Consider the following 15,874-nt stretch of genomic DNA (forward strand, 5'->3'; position numbering starts at 1 on the left):
ACGTTTGTGGCTAAATACTCATTGATATGCTTATTGAGTCACTCTCCAGAATTGCTCCTGTGGCAGCAAGAATAGGTGCTGTTTCTGCAATGGTAAAAACTGATATTTGTACTGTTTTTATCATCCTGCTGGCAGCAATTTTGACTGTTTTCCATGTGACAGAAGAAATTATTTGGATGTTTTTTGCCATTGTGAAAGCAGGCATCTTCACTGTTCTTTCTGTAGGACAAGCAGTAGTTTTCAGTTTTGTTGTCATGGCACCAGCTGACACATACTTGCAATCTCTGGTCAGGTTTTTGGGCTGCTTACTTTTGGATGTGCTTTATTGGGAACTTGTTTTCTCACTGAGCTACTTTCTTGCTGCCAAGCTGCTGCAATGCATGAATGCAGCCATGAAAAGCAACCCTGGTAGGCAGGGCAGGAATGTTGATGGTGACCAGGTCCCTCCTCAGTTTAGCCTTATTCTGCCCCTCAAAAAAACACGCTGATTTCCCTGTTTAGTCATCTGCCTCTTTCCTGTCAATACAGTTTTTAGACTATTGTCATTTGTCGAGATTCTGATTTCTTATTGGGCAACATTGTGAAGTGAAACCCTGAGCACATAAGTTTAATTCATTATTTTTGCCCTCAAGAAATTGACAACACCAAAGGCCATGTGGTCTTGCCCTTAAAATGATTAAAATCCAGGCCTGTTGGACAGCTCTGGATACAGACTGCTCTAATCCTGTCCTACTATGAAACTTAGCGAAAGTTCAATCAGGAAGACTGCCTCTACTCTCTCATTCATTCTCATCTCTCTCTTGCTTCTACTCTGTGGATGTTCACTCTAAGTAGTCCAACCAGATTTTGCCTCATCTCTCTTAGCCAATCATATCCTTGCTGTCAAATGTCCAAATCCTTTCTCCTCTTTGCTGCTGTCATTTGTTATTTCAGTATGAGCGGATGCGACCCTCCTCCACCTTCACCTCCAGTCTTCATTACGTATATCAACGCCCTGTCCTGCTCCACATTCCATCATCTTCACCACCACCAATGTCTAGACCCCGGAGGGAAATATCCTGAGCTAATTATGGCATCACTACCCCCCTAAATATACCATGTCACGATGGGGTCTAATCGTCTAAGACTCTTCTCAAATTGTTTTTATCATGCACTTCAATAAATTGATTGTTTACAATTAATGAAGTCTCTCCTTCTTGAATTTCTTTTCAGTCAATAAATGTTCACTTGATAACATGTCAGTCTTCAGTAATTAGGTATACTTTATAATTCCTCTTTTGCTTCATTAGAAAGTGGTACCAAAGAGTGACATAATACATGTGATGCATTATATGACAGTCCTGCATCAGAGCGAAATAGACACAGGTGGCACAGTGGTTAGTTGCTCTCGTGCAGGTCAGGAGAACTGGAGACTTGCCTGCATGTGTGATGTATTTTTGAGTTAAAACTAACCAGCGTCATTCAACTTAGGTCAAACGAATGAGTCAATTCAAACAATAGTTAACTGTGTGCAAACTGTGTTCTTGAGAATGGTTCAATTGGTTTGTGGTAATGTCTTAAAGGAATACGCCTACTTATTGGGATTTTAGCTTATTCACCGTAACCCCCAGAGTTAGATAAGTCCATACATACCCTTCTCATCTCCGTGCGTGTTGTAAGTCCGACGGCCCCACCGGTAGCTTAGCCTAGCACAGATCCTGGAGATAACAGGTTCCAACTAGCTTACTGCTCCGAATAAGTGACAAAATAAGGCCAACATGTTCCTATTTACATGTTGTGATTTGTGTCACATGAGACACAGCCATCTTCTAACAGTATATAAACTGGGAACTATATTCTCAGAAAGGCGAAGCAGTGCTACTTCTACTACTTGGGCGGAGTGATATGCTTGCAGCACCTGAGAAGCCCCGAGCAGAGAGTAGCAATGCTTCACCTTTCTGAGAATTTATATATACGGTCAGAAGATGGCTATGTCTCATGTGACCTTGTTATTTGTACACGCTGTGACTATACAAATCACAACGTGTAAACAGGAACATGTTGGAGTTATTTTGTCACTTATTCTGAGCAGTAGGCTAGTTGGAACGTGTTATCTCCAGGGTCTGTGCTAGGCTAAGCTACCGGTGGGGCCGTCGGACAGAGTTACAACACGCACTGAGATGAGAAGGGTATGTATGGACTTATCTAACTGAAAGTCTCAATAAGTCGGCATGTTCCTTTAAGTTGCATTTTTGTCAATACTGCATGCACCACACTAAAGCTGGTTGTGAACTAATGTTTACAGAGTTTAAACTAATGTTTACAATCTCATTCACATTGGGAGAGGAGAGACAGTGGGGAGATATGAAAGTGCATGAAACTGACCAACAATGCCAGAATGTGTCGAGGGAGATATTGTGGGACAATGAGGTGAATATGATTGACCTACTAAATCCCCTAGTTTTAGTGTTTAATTTTTTAGGCTACTTTTGTATGCATAAAGGAAAATTCTCTTATCATGATTGTTATTTATTCTAGTTAAAGGCACATGAGGGCGGCCATCACAGTTGTGGCAGTAATATCAGTATTGTAATAATTTTACTATGATATTATTGCATTTTTATCATAGGTACTTGTACAAATGTGGTGTAAAGACAATAATATAATTTTATTGTTTAATTTCAGTTACATGTGATTTATGAATGTTTATATCTGAAACTATGTTAATAACAAAACAAGCCGATTTTCACATAAAATCAAATATAATGTATTGGAGATATAACATTCAACACTATAGCAACCAAATCATTGGAAATTGTATTATAGTTACAGTAGTTACTCAAAACTTCCAAACAAATAATGCGGTTAAAATACGTACATGCAGCTAACAAAGACCTATACATTATTTGAAAGAAATAACTAGTAAGACATACAACTCAAAAATTTCCTAATTTGGCTGCACAAAAAACATTGATTATTCACTTAACGCCTTCTTATTTGCATGCACAACTAAATAAACTGTATGTTAACAGACTTTTCATTTATAAAAGATAAAATGGCAAACATTATCAATGAAAATGTAATAATACATTAAATAATTCAGAGCTTTCTATGGTCCTTAAAGATAAAAGATGTAAAATAAGTGATCTACAAACTTTTCTCAGTTCTTCTGTGCGTTATAACCAGCTTACACAACATAAACAAGGAGTCTTTAACTTCTCATGCTATCATTACACATCTGCAAATAATATAATGTTTCAACCACAGTGAAAGAGAAAGCAAATATAGTTATATAAATTTCCTTCTAAAATAATACCAGTTTTGATTCAGGATAACTTTTCCATTAATGAGATATTTGGTCTCCGTCATCATAACATTAAGCTTCAAATCATTGGCAAAGGTGTTAGACAAATGTATCATGTGTAAATGTTGCAATACAAGAGTGGCAGAGGACCTTTGTGTCAAAAATATTGTTCCTTTCTTGTAAAATTGAATTTGAGCGTTGCTCCTTCATGAATTAGTGTTGTATAACAGTTGTATTAAGTTCCAAGTGATATGAGCGTGTTGGCCTTTAACTTTGCTCCACAGAGAAGTTTGACTCGGATCTGTCAAACAAAAAGAAGAAAATCACATTTAATGTAATGAGAATTCAAGAGAGCAAGGAGTAAATGAGGATGTGTAAGTGAGAGTTAGCTTACATGTCTTGGTGCTTGTGTATCATGTGGTTGTTGTACTCCAAAACAGGAGGGATGGTCTCCTCATCCTCAGGAACCTGAAACAGATACATGTGATCAGATCATGAGCCAGAAATCCATCAGAGAAATTTAATAGTGTTCTCACTCTTAAAAAAGGGGCAAGACCACCATCTAGTGGTTGAAAAGCACTCTTACCTCCCAGTAAACTTCATCATCATAGCAGTTGTCATCAGCAGGGTCACCCCAAATGGGGAACTTCAGAATGAAACCTTTGAAGAGAGAAGGAAACGACATTAAGCAAGACTTCTCACTTCAGTTTCAATACCTTTTTCATGGCCATGATGCAGTTAAAACCTATTTAGCACTTAAAAGAATTTAATCAAATAACTCTTAAGCCTCAGGGTAGTCAGTGTTAAAATCCCAGGAAAGTTGTATTAGACTATTCCTGGGCTGCTAAACAAGCAATTTGTGACTCAAGGAATATGTTTTTTTTAAAAAGACATCATCAATAAATAACTAAATGTTACCTAACTGTAACACACAGAAACACTGACATTGAAATATACTATTTTACTGTAAGTGACATCCCACTACATGTGGAGAGAAATAAACATTGCCATGCCTCTGGATCTCTTTATCATAATTATTGAAACAGACTGCTTTATATGGAACTGTTTCCCTGAGTCTTTTAGTACTGTAATACACAAAACATTTTACAAACTCACCAACAAGTGCTCCTCCAACAAGTCCAAATGTAATAGCCACACATGTGCCAGCAGCCTGGTAGCCTCCCTGGGTTAATACAGATCTGGTTGCAAAATCGCCTTCAAAGGCAAATGTCTCGATCAACCTAGGAACAAAAAATAACTTTTAATTTGCACAACCAGACGAAGACAACGCATGAAATCTTGGTGTATGCTTCCATGTCAATGAGTGCTTTCATTCACTATGTCGGAGTCAACAAACAGGGAAGGTCAGTTCTTTCAAGCTGTGTGTGTGTGTGTGTGTGTGTGTGTGTGTGTGTGTGTGTGTGTGTGTGTGTGTGTGTGTGTGTGTGTGTGTGTGTGTGTGTGTGTGCGCCAGTCCCTCACCCCTCTCTGCCATAGACTTCTACACTGGCGGCTGCAGCCACAATGGCACCTACAAATCCACCTAGCATCCCTGGCACAGCATGCAGGTTGTGGATACCACATGTGTCCTGGATCTTGAAGTATTTCTCCAAAAAGGGCTGAGAATGAGAAAAAAACATAATGTGTAACCAGGGCCATAGTCACAAATTGAAAAATACAGAGGTCATGAGTATATTCTCGGCCATTGCAAAAAAACAAAAACACCTGTGATTTCTCATATGGTTATGTTTCTTCAAAGTTTATATTTTCCCTTAACTGTTAAAATTAAATATGTTATACATTATATATCACCATCATGGACTGCATGTATTTTCAAATCCTTCTCCACAATGGCATAGGAACATAATTGTAGTATAGAAATTCTCTTAATTTCATCCAAGTTACTGACTCTAAAACATCAGAATAAGCCTTTAAAAACTCAAAAAGTGTAATTTGTATGTACGTATACAAACCTGCTGTAAAATCCTCATCAGGTTTTTAAAACCCCAGAATCAATATTTAAAACTTTATTTTAGGTCATGTTTTAAATACATTTAATGTGAAGTGTCTCATTACAAAATCCATTTGAAAAAACAGACACGCCTAACGTTTTGAAGTGTGCCACAACACCTTGCGTCAGTTCATGGGACTTTTTTCTATCTTACATTTAATTTTAGTGCCTTCTCCTAAACTGAGTCATTACTTCTTATAATCGTGTTATTTTCCTGTAATACAACCCATAACTGATGGCTTCATTTTACAGTTTTTTATGCCTCTTTTTTTAAAGTTTCCGTTTCCAGTATTTAAGTGTTCTCTCAGATTAAAAGTTAGGAGGTGAAAGACTGCAGTCTCACCGTGACAAACACGTAGCCAAAGGTGGAGATGATGCCACAGCAGAAACCCACGATTAGTGAACCATAAGGAGTGATCATGAACTCTGCTGCTGTTCCCATGGCAACACCACCTGCCAGAGTGGCATTCTGGATATGCACCTGTCAGGTAAAACAGCATGTTAGTCATGAGAAAATAAGAAATACATAGATGATTGGTTGTAGATTTGTTGTTTTTCAGTGACATGGCATTACCATGTCCAGTTTTCCTCTTTTCTGAGACATGCTGGAGATGGCCACCGCAGTGAGAACAGAGGAAGCGAGGGCGAGGTAAGTGTTGATGACTGCTCTGTGCTGTCCGTCGCCATGTGCTGTGATGGCCGAGTTGAAACTGGGCCAGAACATCCATAGAAACAGTGTACCTGTGATAGAAAGTCAATCAAACCACAGTTAGATTAGCACATTTACAACCAAGTGAGCAGTTTTAACAATGATGAATATAAAATATTAGATATGACAAATGAACTAAAGAAAACACTGACATGTGAGGTTTAAAACTGTAAAATATAAATCACTCACCTATCATGGCAAAGACATCAGAGTGGTAGACCGATCCATTGAGGCGTTTGCTTTGGTGTAGGTTTGGTCGGTAGAGGACCCAGGAGATGGCCAAACCATAGTACCCTCCGAAGGCGTGAATGACCATGGAGCCACCAGCATCTCTGCACTGTAGGAATAAGCAGCACAAAAGAGATATTGCTAAATAACGTTTGAAGGAAAATTCTCACCTTTCGAACAGTGATAAAGTTTCCTGTGGGATGATTGTGTTTGGTGAGACTCACATGAAGAAGGTCGAGGATGATGTATTCCTCCACAGCAAACAGCGTGACGCCAAATAAAGTGACAACCATCAGCTGGACAGGACTTACTTTTCCCAGGAGGGCACCATAGGCAATCAGAGAGCCAGCAACGCAGAAGTCCGCGTTAATCAGACTATGGGGAGCGAGGAAAAGAACAAGGTCAGAATGAGTGGAAACATTAATGACCAAACAAGCAATAAATGATGCACCAAATTATTGTAAGGAGTCAAAGCAAGGTTGGATTACCAACTGGGCAAAGTACAAAGGCCAACTGCCCTTAGGCCCCAGACCCCCATGGTTCCCAAAAGTCTAAGGTTCAGTGCATGTCAGATTGTTTTTGGTAATTTGATTTGAACCACACATTTGTCAGGGATTTGGCACCACTAAACTACAATATCAGTGAATTCATTAATATCTAATGATGTGGCCCTGTCTTGTAGAGAGAGTGTATTCCTATATTAGGTTGTGTTCACACAGGGGCACTTTCTGTTCTCTGGTGAGTGTATAATAAAGCTGCCATGTATAATCTGCTGTGTTCACTGTATTTAAAAGACTACTCCATGGATCCAGCATTGCACTTCTATACCATAGTTTGCACGATACCCAGTTTACAAAAAAAAACAGGTCCTAATAGTGAATTAAGGGCCTCCAAACAAATCAAATGCCATGAGTCAACCCTGCTATAGTGGAAAAATGGCTAAAGCTTAAATCTGCATTTTGTGCAAATTGTAGCCTGCACATTAGGGCCATTACATTAAACTTCCTCTTTGCTATGAAAAGAATGTGTGCTTTGCATCAAGGACATGACGAGGCAGGGCCTGACAGTACTTTCCACGTACATAAATCTGAATTTTGACAGGTACAGAATGTGTCTCTGTTTTTGAGTTACATAACGCACCCGTGCACACATCTGCATCTCTCCAATTTACTTAGTGATTGATGATGTATAAATATATATATATATATATATATATATAATAATAAATAATATGTTATTTTTTTTCTTGCAGTAAAGATTTACTTTTCTACTCCGATATAGATTTTCCCGGTGTTGGGGTCGAGCGAGTGGAACCAGCCTTGCATGAGAAGAGCCCACTGCAGACCAAAGGCAGCAATCAGGAAGTTGAAGCCCACACCACTGAAGCTGTAGCGTTTCAGGAAGGTCATGAGGAAACCAAATCCAACAAAGATCATGACGTGGACGTCCTGAAAGCCTGGAAAGAGGGAAGTTTGACATATTTGTGTAATGGCATTCAATGAGAAACAGAAACAGAAATATTTTTCTCTCTAGCACTTTCATTTTCTACTTCACATTAATTAGCTTAGGATAATTATAGGCTGAATTTAAGTTTCTTATAGACATATAATCATAGATTTGTAATTAATGTTGCATGTTGAGATTGCAACCATTTCGTTTAAACTGAATGCTGTCTTTAAGATGTCTTTGCAAATGGAGAATTTCATGAAAAGGTTACAACATATTGGGAATACAATTGCTGCCAAATTGCCAGTGTCACAAGTAAGCCAAGAAGTGATATTCTAATATTTTAATCTTGCAAGTAGAAGAGAGGACCTCTGTCAATGTCTTGCAATGAACACAAAACAAAGACAGAAACAGGAGAGTAAAATTAAAACTGTTGCAGCTTTAAGAAATAACGCAATCATATCCAACCATTCGCCATCAGTGGGAAAAAAAACATTGTTGGTCCATGGCCAACATTACAAGATCACTGTAACAACAACAGTGTAACAACACCTGCATTTAACTTTTATTGCAAGGTAAATTTCTTTACAGGCTGTCTTAGGTTGTACTTACTGGGATATCTGAAGTAGAAGTCATTTTCAATATCGCTGGTGATGTTGTGACTATGTTTGAACTCTATCCATTTCCGTACGTCTGACTCCTCATTATACCGGATGAAAACCCCAAACAGTATAATCATAGCAATCTGCCAGACGAAGCAGACTGCCGGCAGACTAACACGAATATTGGTGTTCTTTTGCCGGCCGAAAAAATTTCCTGCGCCTTCACAACAGTTCTCCATGTTGACAACTCTTTGCTGATTATGCTCTTATCTCATTTCTCAGCCAGGCCGCCTGCTCAGCTATGATTGCCAGCTTCTCAGCAGGTATTTATATATATGGACCATTGGAGGTGGTGTACTCCAAATCTCCACTCACACACAGGGGGTGGACACGCCTAACCTGTTAGCAAGAAAACCACTCCTTATTGTACAACACTCCTCCTTAAACAGGTATGTAACCACTGCAGGGAATAAAGTAATCACTGCAGAAATGTGTGATGGAAATAATTCAGTACAGATTAACTTGATATGGCATCATTTTGTGATGTGGCAACTTCTAGCCATAATTACAAAATGACCAAGCCAGACGTAGGTCAACGTAACACATTTCAGGCCTAGTGTAACGGTAAATATGTAACACCTGTAACTGCAGGTGACATAATGACTTGCTGTTCACTTGGTCCTGTATTGGAAATGATTTTTGAGCGTCAGCCATCTGCTCTGGGAGAACATTAAACTGATCCTGGGTAAACACACCTGTCAGTCAGGCTTACACTACATATCATCAATAGAGTTGTCAACTAATTATAGGTGTATGTTACTTTAAACTTTCTCTGTCTCTGTCTCAGTCTGATTCTCTCTTTGTGCTTTGCATATATTTATGTAACAACAATAAATAATAAAATAAGTGGGAAGACTGAGAAAAGGAGCTCTTCTTTTTGGTGGTCGTTGAAAAAAGTCTAACAATGTTGTATTTGGTGCAGGGGTAATCCAATAGTACCAGAACAGCTGAAAACCAAGGCACTCCTGTTGAAGAAAATATTAAAAAGCCTTCATTGACGCGGTTAATGCATAGCAAAAGGTAAAAAATACGCACCAACCCATACAACCCGCACACAGGTACTAAATAATTAACTAACTTTAACAGAGGTTTTACTGAGCCAGTTTTACACTGCTGCTAATCACTGATAGTACAGCAGAGGTCTACTAAGCAGCGTTGTCGTTTGCCGGAAGTTGGCCCCTCCTCTTTGGCGTAACGAGTCAGAGCGCGCGCGCCCGAGAGAGACAAGCCCTTCATATCTATATGGAGCAGGTCCTGTCCCACGGAGCCTGGCATTTTGCATTCTGCCATGTTTCTACAGTAGCCCAGAACGGACAAACCAAAAACTGGCTCTTGAGAGGGCCTTTCGCGTTTTATGTTACCTAAAGGCCCTCGTAGATCTATACTATGTTCCTGCAATAGAGGAAGCAGCAGTTTCAGGACCGCAGTCCTAGGACCACATTTCTACAACCCTTACCGAACAAAACTGGCATACTGCCCAAGCATAAACACTGGATGGGAAGTATGGGTTAGATTGCTGCTCCATCATTTTCTTCCTTTTCATTCGCTAAAGCGTCTTTTGGTTAAACATTAGCCGGCATGTTTTATGCCACTTAGCACTGTGTGCCATAAGTGTATCAGCATATATGCCATCTTCATTAATAATAATAATAATAATAATACATTTATTTATAAAGCACTTTCAAATCAAAGTACTGTACAGAGCATAGAAAATACAATAAAAAAAACATTTCTAATGACTAAAATAAACACACACTCAGACTCTCAGAAAAACATACAAAGAAATTAGGCCTCATACACAACAGTAAACAGATGGGTCTTTAGCTTTGCTTTAAAAACCTCAACAGAACAAGCCTGACTGATGTCCAGAGGTAAACTGTTCCACAATGTCGGTGCACGAAAAGCAAAGGCCCGTTCACCAAATGTCTTCTTTTTAACCCTTGGGACACTCAGAAGACCCGTCCCCTGAGAACGCAGGGCTCGAGCAGGCACATAAGGGTTCACTAGGTCTTTAAGATACAACGGTGCGCTGCCATTTAATATTTTATAGGTTAGCAACAACACCTTAAAGTCTGCTCTGGCATGAACCGGGAGCCAATGGAGAGAGGATAACACTGGTGTAATATGTTCATATCTAGAGGCTCCAGTCAGAACACGAGCTGCAGCATTCTGAACCAACTGCAGACTCCGAAGACTTTTCTTTGGCAGACCCGACAGAAGGACATTACAATAATCTAGCCTGGATGACACAAAGGCATGAATGAGGACCCCAGAGTCCTTAAATGACAGTATTGATCTGATCTTGGAGATGTTTCTAAGATGGAAAAAAGCAACTCTGGTCACCTCCTTTATATGTAAACTAAAAGAAAGTGTCTGATCAAAAAGCACACCAAGATTCTTAACTTGGTCTCTACAACTGAAGACGAAAAAAGGCTTGATATCAGTCAGTGACAGACAATAAATATCAGTATGAATCAAAATGAGTGATGGCTCAATAGAAACAAATCTGTATTTATTATTTTGTTTTATTAAAGCACACCAAGCTTGGCCTCTCTATAATGTACAATGAACAAAGAAACGGATGTCTACTTGGCGCATGACTTGCCCAATGGTTAGTCATGTTCTCCTTCTACAGCTCATGTGTACTTTGTGTTCTGGTTGTTTATTCCAAACTCGGTACTTATCTGACAGATTAGATTCCAGTTTAAGAGTTCATCATATGTGTCACTAAGAACATTCCAGATGATATCTGCTTACCTTCTTCAAGTCATTCAACTTCTTTAACTCATATAACACAATATGCTGGCTATAACTGACGAGATTCTGCTCTTTGTAAATAATGCAGCTTGTGCTCCAGAGTCAAACTATGATTTACAGTATTTGCTCCAGCTCTACTTTAATAGACAATGTTTTCTTTGTAATGGTTTATTGTATTTGTGCGTATTTCCCAAATATCATATGCAATGTATCACTGGATTTAGCAGGTTTTACAAGCCCACATGATGAAGAGTGGGTCTGCAAAGAAAAATACAAAACAGGTTGAAGCTTATTTGAGTTGCTTATGTTACCCTAGTATTACATTGGGTTTAATCATAAATCCTAATAATAAATTGTGGCATCAGCAAAAGCATTTTATGACAGACCCACTTCTGGTGTTGTGTTTTCAAGATGTTTGCACTTTATTATGTTGTACTGCATTGTCGTAGTAGTAGTTTAGTCACGAATTCACTGCTGAACCAGTAAAAATCTAGTACACCAGCAATGAGTAAATAAAACAAGTGGTCTATAAACATTCACTTTGCTGAACTACACAAAAATGTAACTAAATGAGTATAAAGTGATTCTATGTAACTGTCACAAGAAACAATGGTGGGGTAACGGTAAATGCTAAAATGTAGTGGCACAAATAAGTTCAGTAATAGAAATGGTTGCAGAAACAAGATACAATATCTATATAAAGGTTCCTAACTATTTTGCCTGAGACTCCTTTTCACTCGTTACATACCTGTATAGAATGTGGTCTAGACCTACTCTATCTGTAAAGTGTCCTGAAATAACTTCTGTTATGATTTGACACTACAAATAAAAACTGAATTGAGCAGTTGTCACCAGTTTAACCAAAAAATATTTGTTTTCGTGTTGTATTCAAATAATGTTTAGAGAAGAAGAAAAAAGAACAAAAATTGGAGCCGGAAAAATGAGCATCTTTGTGTAAAAGAAATGTGCTTTTGTGGTTTTTCCCCTCCTCTTTTAATTAACTTGCAGCACTTTAAATGTATCTTGTGACTCCTTCTGTGGGTCCCAACTGCTGTTCATGCCATACTGACTAATGTACTGAACTATACAAGGGTGCATTTTATTGTGTATCAATTTAAGGTTTTATTTTTATGCTAACAGTATTTCCTTCTAAATCCTGTCCTTAATGTGTACAGTGTAACTAATTTTGTTGTGGAGCAGGGAAGTTTTTTTCTGGTATCATAAAACAGTAATAATCCTGTGATGAGTATTGACAAGAAAAACTCTTATAATGTCATTACACATCATCTATCAGCTACAGTACGTGTAAAATATAATTAGGGATCAGTTTTGCCTTTCTCAGATGATCTAAAACATGCCAAAGCTTCTGATACAGCGAGCCTCGGTAGCATGGTGGCACTGAGAGGAGGAAGAGTGTTGTTTAATCACAAGGTCATGTTTACTGCACCTGTCACATGAAGCATCTGCTCTGAACAAAAAGAGATTCTTCCTTTGGGGAATAGCTATCAAATAGACTGTAATAAATTAATGCTGCAGAGAGTACAGCAGGAAGTAATCATGCTGTTTTGTTGTTTTTTCCAAATAAATAGACACATACATAGATACATAAAATATGTTTTATAGCAAGTTGGGGCAGTTGAAATGTTTATCATTCAACTTAACAGCTGCAGAAATAATACAATATTGTCCTTAAACATCTCAGCCCTGGAGTGGTCAAACATGTGACAGAGGGAATGTATGAATGTTTTAGATCTTATCTGTTGAAGGCATTACAGTTATGTTCCCTGTCACATGCTTAGCCGCACAAAGCCCTGGGATGATACTGAGAGATAATAAGTACCTGTCAATCTACAGGTAAGTGAGACACATATCAGTGCAAAGCTTATCTTTTTTTAAATTACTGTGGCATCCTATCAAGCCTGTCAATTGGCATCACTTGCAACTAAAAGGTTTACAAAAGCAGGCACATCCAGAGAAATGAATACTAGTTGCTGGACAGAAAAACATTTAAAAAGACGGAAAATGGAGTCTGCACACTATGAACATATACCTAGGCCTATTGAATTACCACCACGTAATGTTTCAAGCTGTTGATTGTAAAAACTCTATGTGCACAGTTTTAGTCGCTTTGTCACAAACATCCACACACACAAGCTGTTGACTACTTCTATCAGAGTGTGTTTGGCAAATATTGTGACACCAACAACTTCTAACGCTCGAAAAAGTGAGAAGGCATCAAATGATTGCTTTCTTTCATGAGATGCATTATCATTTCAGCAAAACAAGACTTATTATTAAAATAGGTACCTTGTATTTGTTCCAGGAAATAAAATGAGTATGACTAACCAGAGAAGAATTTCAGAGAACATAATAGCACGCGGGCGCAGATGTCACACAGATATGAGAGCGTCAGGCAGTCGGCTGTTTCTTGGTGACAGAAAACTCCTTTACACTGCCGACGATCTGACACTCAGATAACCCCCAGCTATAGTGTTATGATTTGCAGAGGAGTCACGAGTTTTACGTTGTCAGACAACATCTTTGTCTCTCATATGGTCCATTACACAACTTTACCCACATGCAAATCGCCTCGTGTCCCTCAGTCAGCTGCACAGGCGACAATGGACACATGTAACTGGTGTAAACAGCCAACATCTGTCATTTTTTGTAAAATGTTATTTACATTTTTGTATTATTCTTATCCTTATTTTGTTTGTGTTTTGCACATTACTGAAATAAATACTTACAATCTTGGAATTATCTTTCTCACCAAAATTAAGTCTAAGTCAAATTTGAAAAACAAGCTGTTACAAAACAAGCTAAGATTCTTATACACTCATAAGATGAAGATGTAGTGGTTTGGCATAATTAACTGAACTCTTAATGCAGCAATTGTGACATCACATATCTTTTAATCCTTAATATCCCGTTTTCTTGAATTCCTCTTAAAGCAGATTTTATTCCACACTGTCTGACAATATTACATGTATATATTTCTTATATATTGTTTATCTTTTTCCAGCTCCTGACTGAAACCATATATTTACATTTAGTTAAATATTGCATAATTCCATTGAAGTAAAATCTTTTATACACCTTTCCCCAAATTCGACATATTTTGTATTTCTGATGATGTTATTATTCATTGCCTGAGTTCCCTAGGCAGGTTTCTACTGTTTTTTTTTTTTTTAATTTAGGGTTTGAACTGATATGTTTAAGGAGCCCAGGGTGGTCTAAAATCATCAGTTTAATAATCAAAACACATTCATCTCATTTCTCTTCGCACACAGCAGCCGGCCTGTCGAAGCTCCTGTTGCTGTCCTGTTAGTTAGATCTCATTTAATTTTATAGATAGCACACTTCTGACATATCTTTATATGACGGAATAGTTGTCAAATTAAAGCAATAATGGAAACCAATAATGTCATAGCATCAAATTAACTGTGAGTTGTGTAACATTTGGGATACTTTTCTTAGTAGATTTTGCCATTTTATTTTTACATGTAATCATGATGTCACGTTTCACTAGGACAGGAACCCAAAAGCAGACAAGGACAAGGTAAGTAGAATGGAAAAAGGTAAGTATTTATTTGCTCTTGGTACGTGGAAGCAGGGGAGTCCAGCTGGTGAGGCAGTGGGTGGAATTGAGTCGGCTGACGGATTAATGCAGATCCAGTAATAATGGTGAAGCAGACGGCCAGACGGAAACGGAGAGAATCTTCCAGGTCACAAAACTGCAGACAGAGGAACAGGCAGATTAGCAACGGCAAAACGTCACAAAACAGCAGAACAAACTTCTCAAACTTTCTAACTGATACTTTAGCAAACATACTGGTGAGGCTAACGATCCGGCAGGGGAATGGATGTCAGTTCACAGCTTAAATGGTGGAGAGGTGATGATCAGGACCAGGTGTGCAGATTGCAGATGAGATACAGGTGAGTGTGATTGCAGATTCTCCCGCGTTGCTTCGTCGCCAGGCAACCAGACAGGATGCGTTCAGGAACTCCCAGAAAAACACAGACTTCACAGGTGAAAACAGAAACTGAGGCAGAAAATGAACTTAAGAAGCAGAATTCATGACACATGAATTCATCATTTATGACACAATAAGGAAGTAAAAGTATTAAAATGTTTTCTTTTACTTTTAGTTTTTTGATTTAAAAAAAGTAAATTAAAGTTAAATTAACCAATTCATATTTGTGTTTTTTTCAATGTGTCATCTTGTTAATTTGAAACATTGTAAGCAATAAGTTATACACTCTAGACTCTACTAGTTTTCATCTCTATTGCGTCACTGCACAGGAACAAAAGTATAAGCGGCTCACAGCAAGCGAGATCGGGAATCTAAGAAGTAAAAACAAGGCTAAAATTATAATTACAGTTTTGAAAACACTGTTTTACCATTTTTCTTTGAGTTCCTTTAACTTTCCTAGTATTGTGAGGTCCCTGGGAGCTCTGATCAGAGTCAGTTGTGTTTGTGTGTTGAAGATGTGGGTGAAATAAATGCATAGGGTACACACACTTCGTATGACACTTGACAGGTAAAATTGTGTCACAGTCTGTAAACTACTGAATGAATTACAATTGCACAATAGCTCAACAGATACTCAACATCTGACAGTTAAAAGACAAGGCATATGTAGGTAAAATAAAAATTGTGGTATGTATCCAGAATGCGACTCAAATTCAATATTAATTGGGGTTGAATTACTTTCCAAATCAGCCCATTAATTGGTCAGATTCTCCGACTAGAACAGCTAAAATGAGTTTCTTTTAG

The 15,874-nt window shown here is 38.2% G+C and overlaps 1 protein-coding gene across 1 annotated transcript; it reads right to left on the reverse strand.

The window, feature by feature from the left end:
* Window positions 1–2,730: 2,730 nt before the first annotated feature.
* On the reverse strand, window positions 2,731–8,596 carry rhcga (Rh family, C glycoprotein a). The gene is made up of 11 exons (XM_031314316.2): window positions 8,290–8,596; window positions 7,495–7,687; window positions 6,456–6,606; window positions 6,193–6,340; window positions 5,869–6,035; window positions 5,638–5,775; window positions 4,766–4,902; window positions 4,400–4,524; window positions 3,870–3,943; window positions 3,678–3,751; window positions 2,731–3,584 (listed from the first exon to the last, which is right to left on the reverse strand). The coding sequence occupies exons 1-11, from the start codon at window positions 8,516–8,518 to the stop codon at window positions 3,551–3,553; spliced, it is 1,470 nt and encodes a 489-aa protein (XP_031170176.1). The 5' UTR covers window positions 8,519–8,596; the 3' UTR covers window positions 2,731–3,550.
* Window positions 8,597–15,874: the final 7,278 nt, after the last annotated feature.

This window comes from Sander lucioperca, chromosome 3 (genome assembly GCF_008315115.2).
Source record: "Sander lucioperca isolate FBNREF2018 chromosome 3, SLUC_FBN_1.2, whole genome shotgun sequence".
In the NCBI taxonomy this organism is placed as follows: domain Eukaryota; kingdom Metazoa; phylum Chordata; class Actinopteri; order Perciformes; family Percidae; genus Sander; species Sander lucioperca.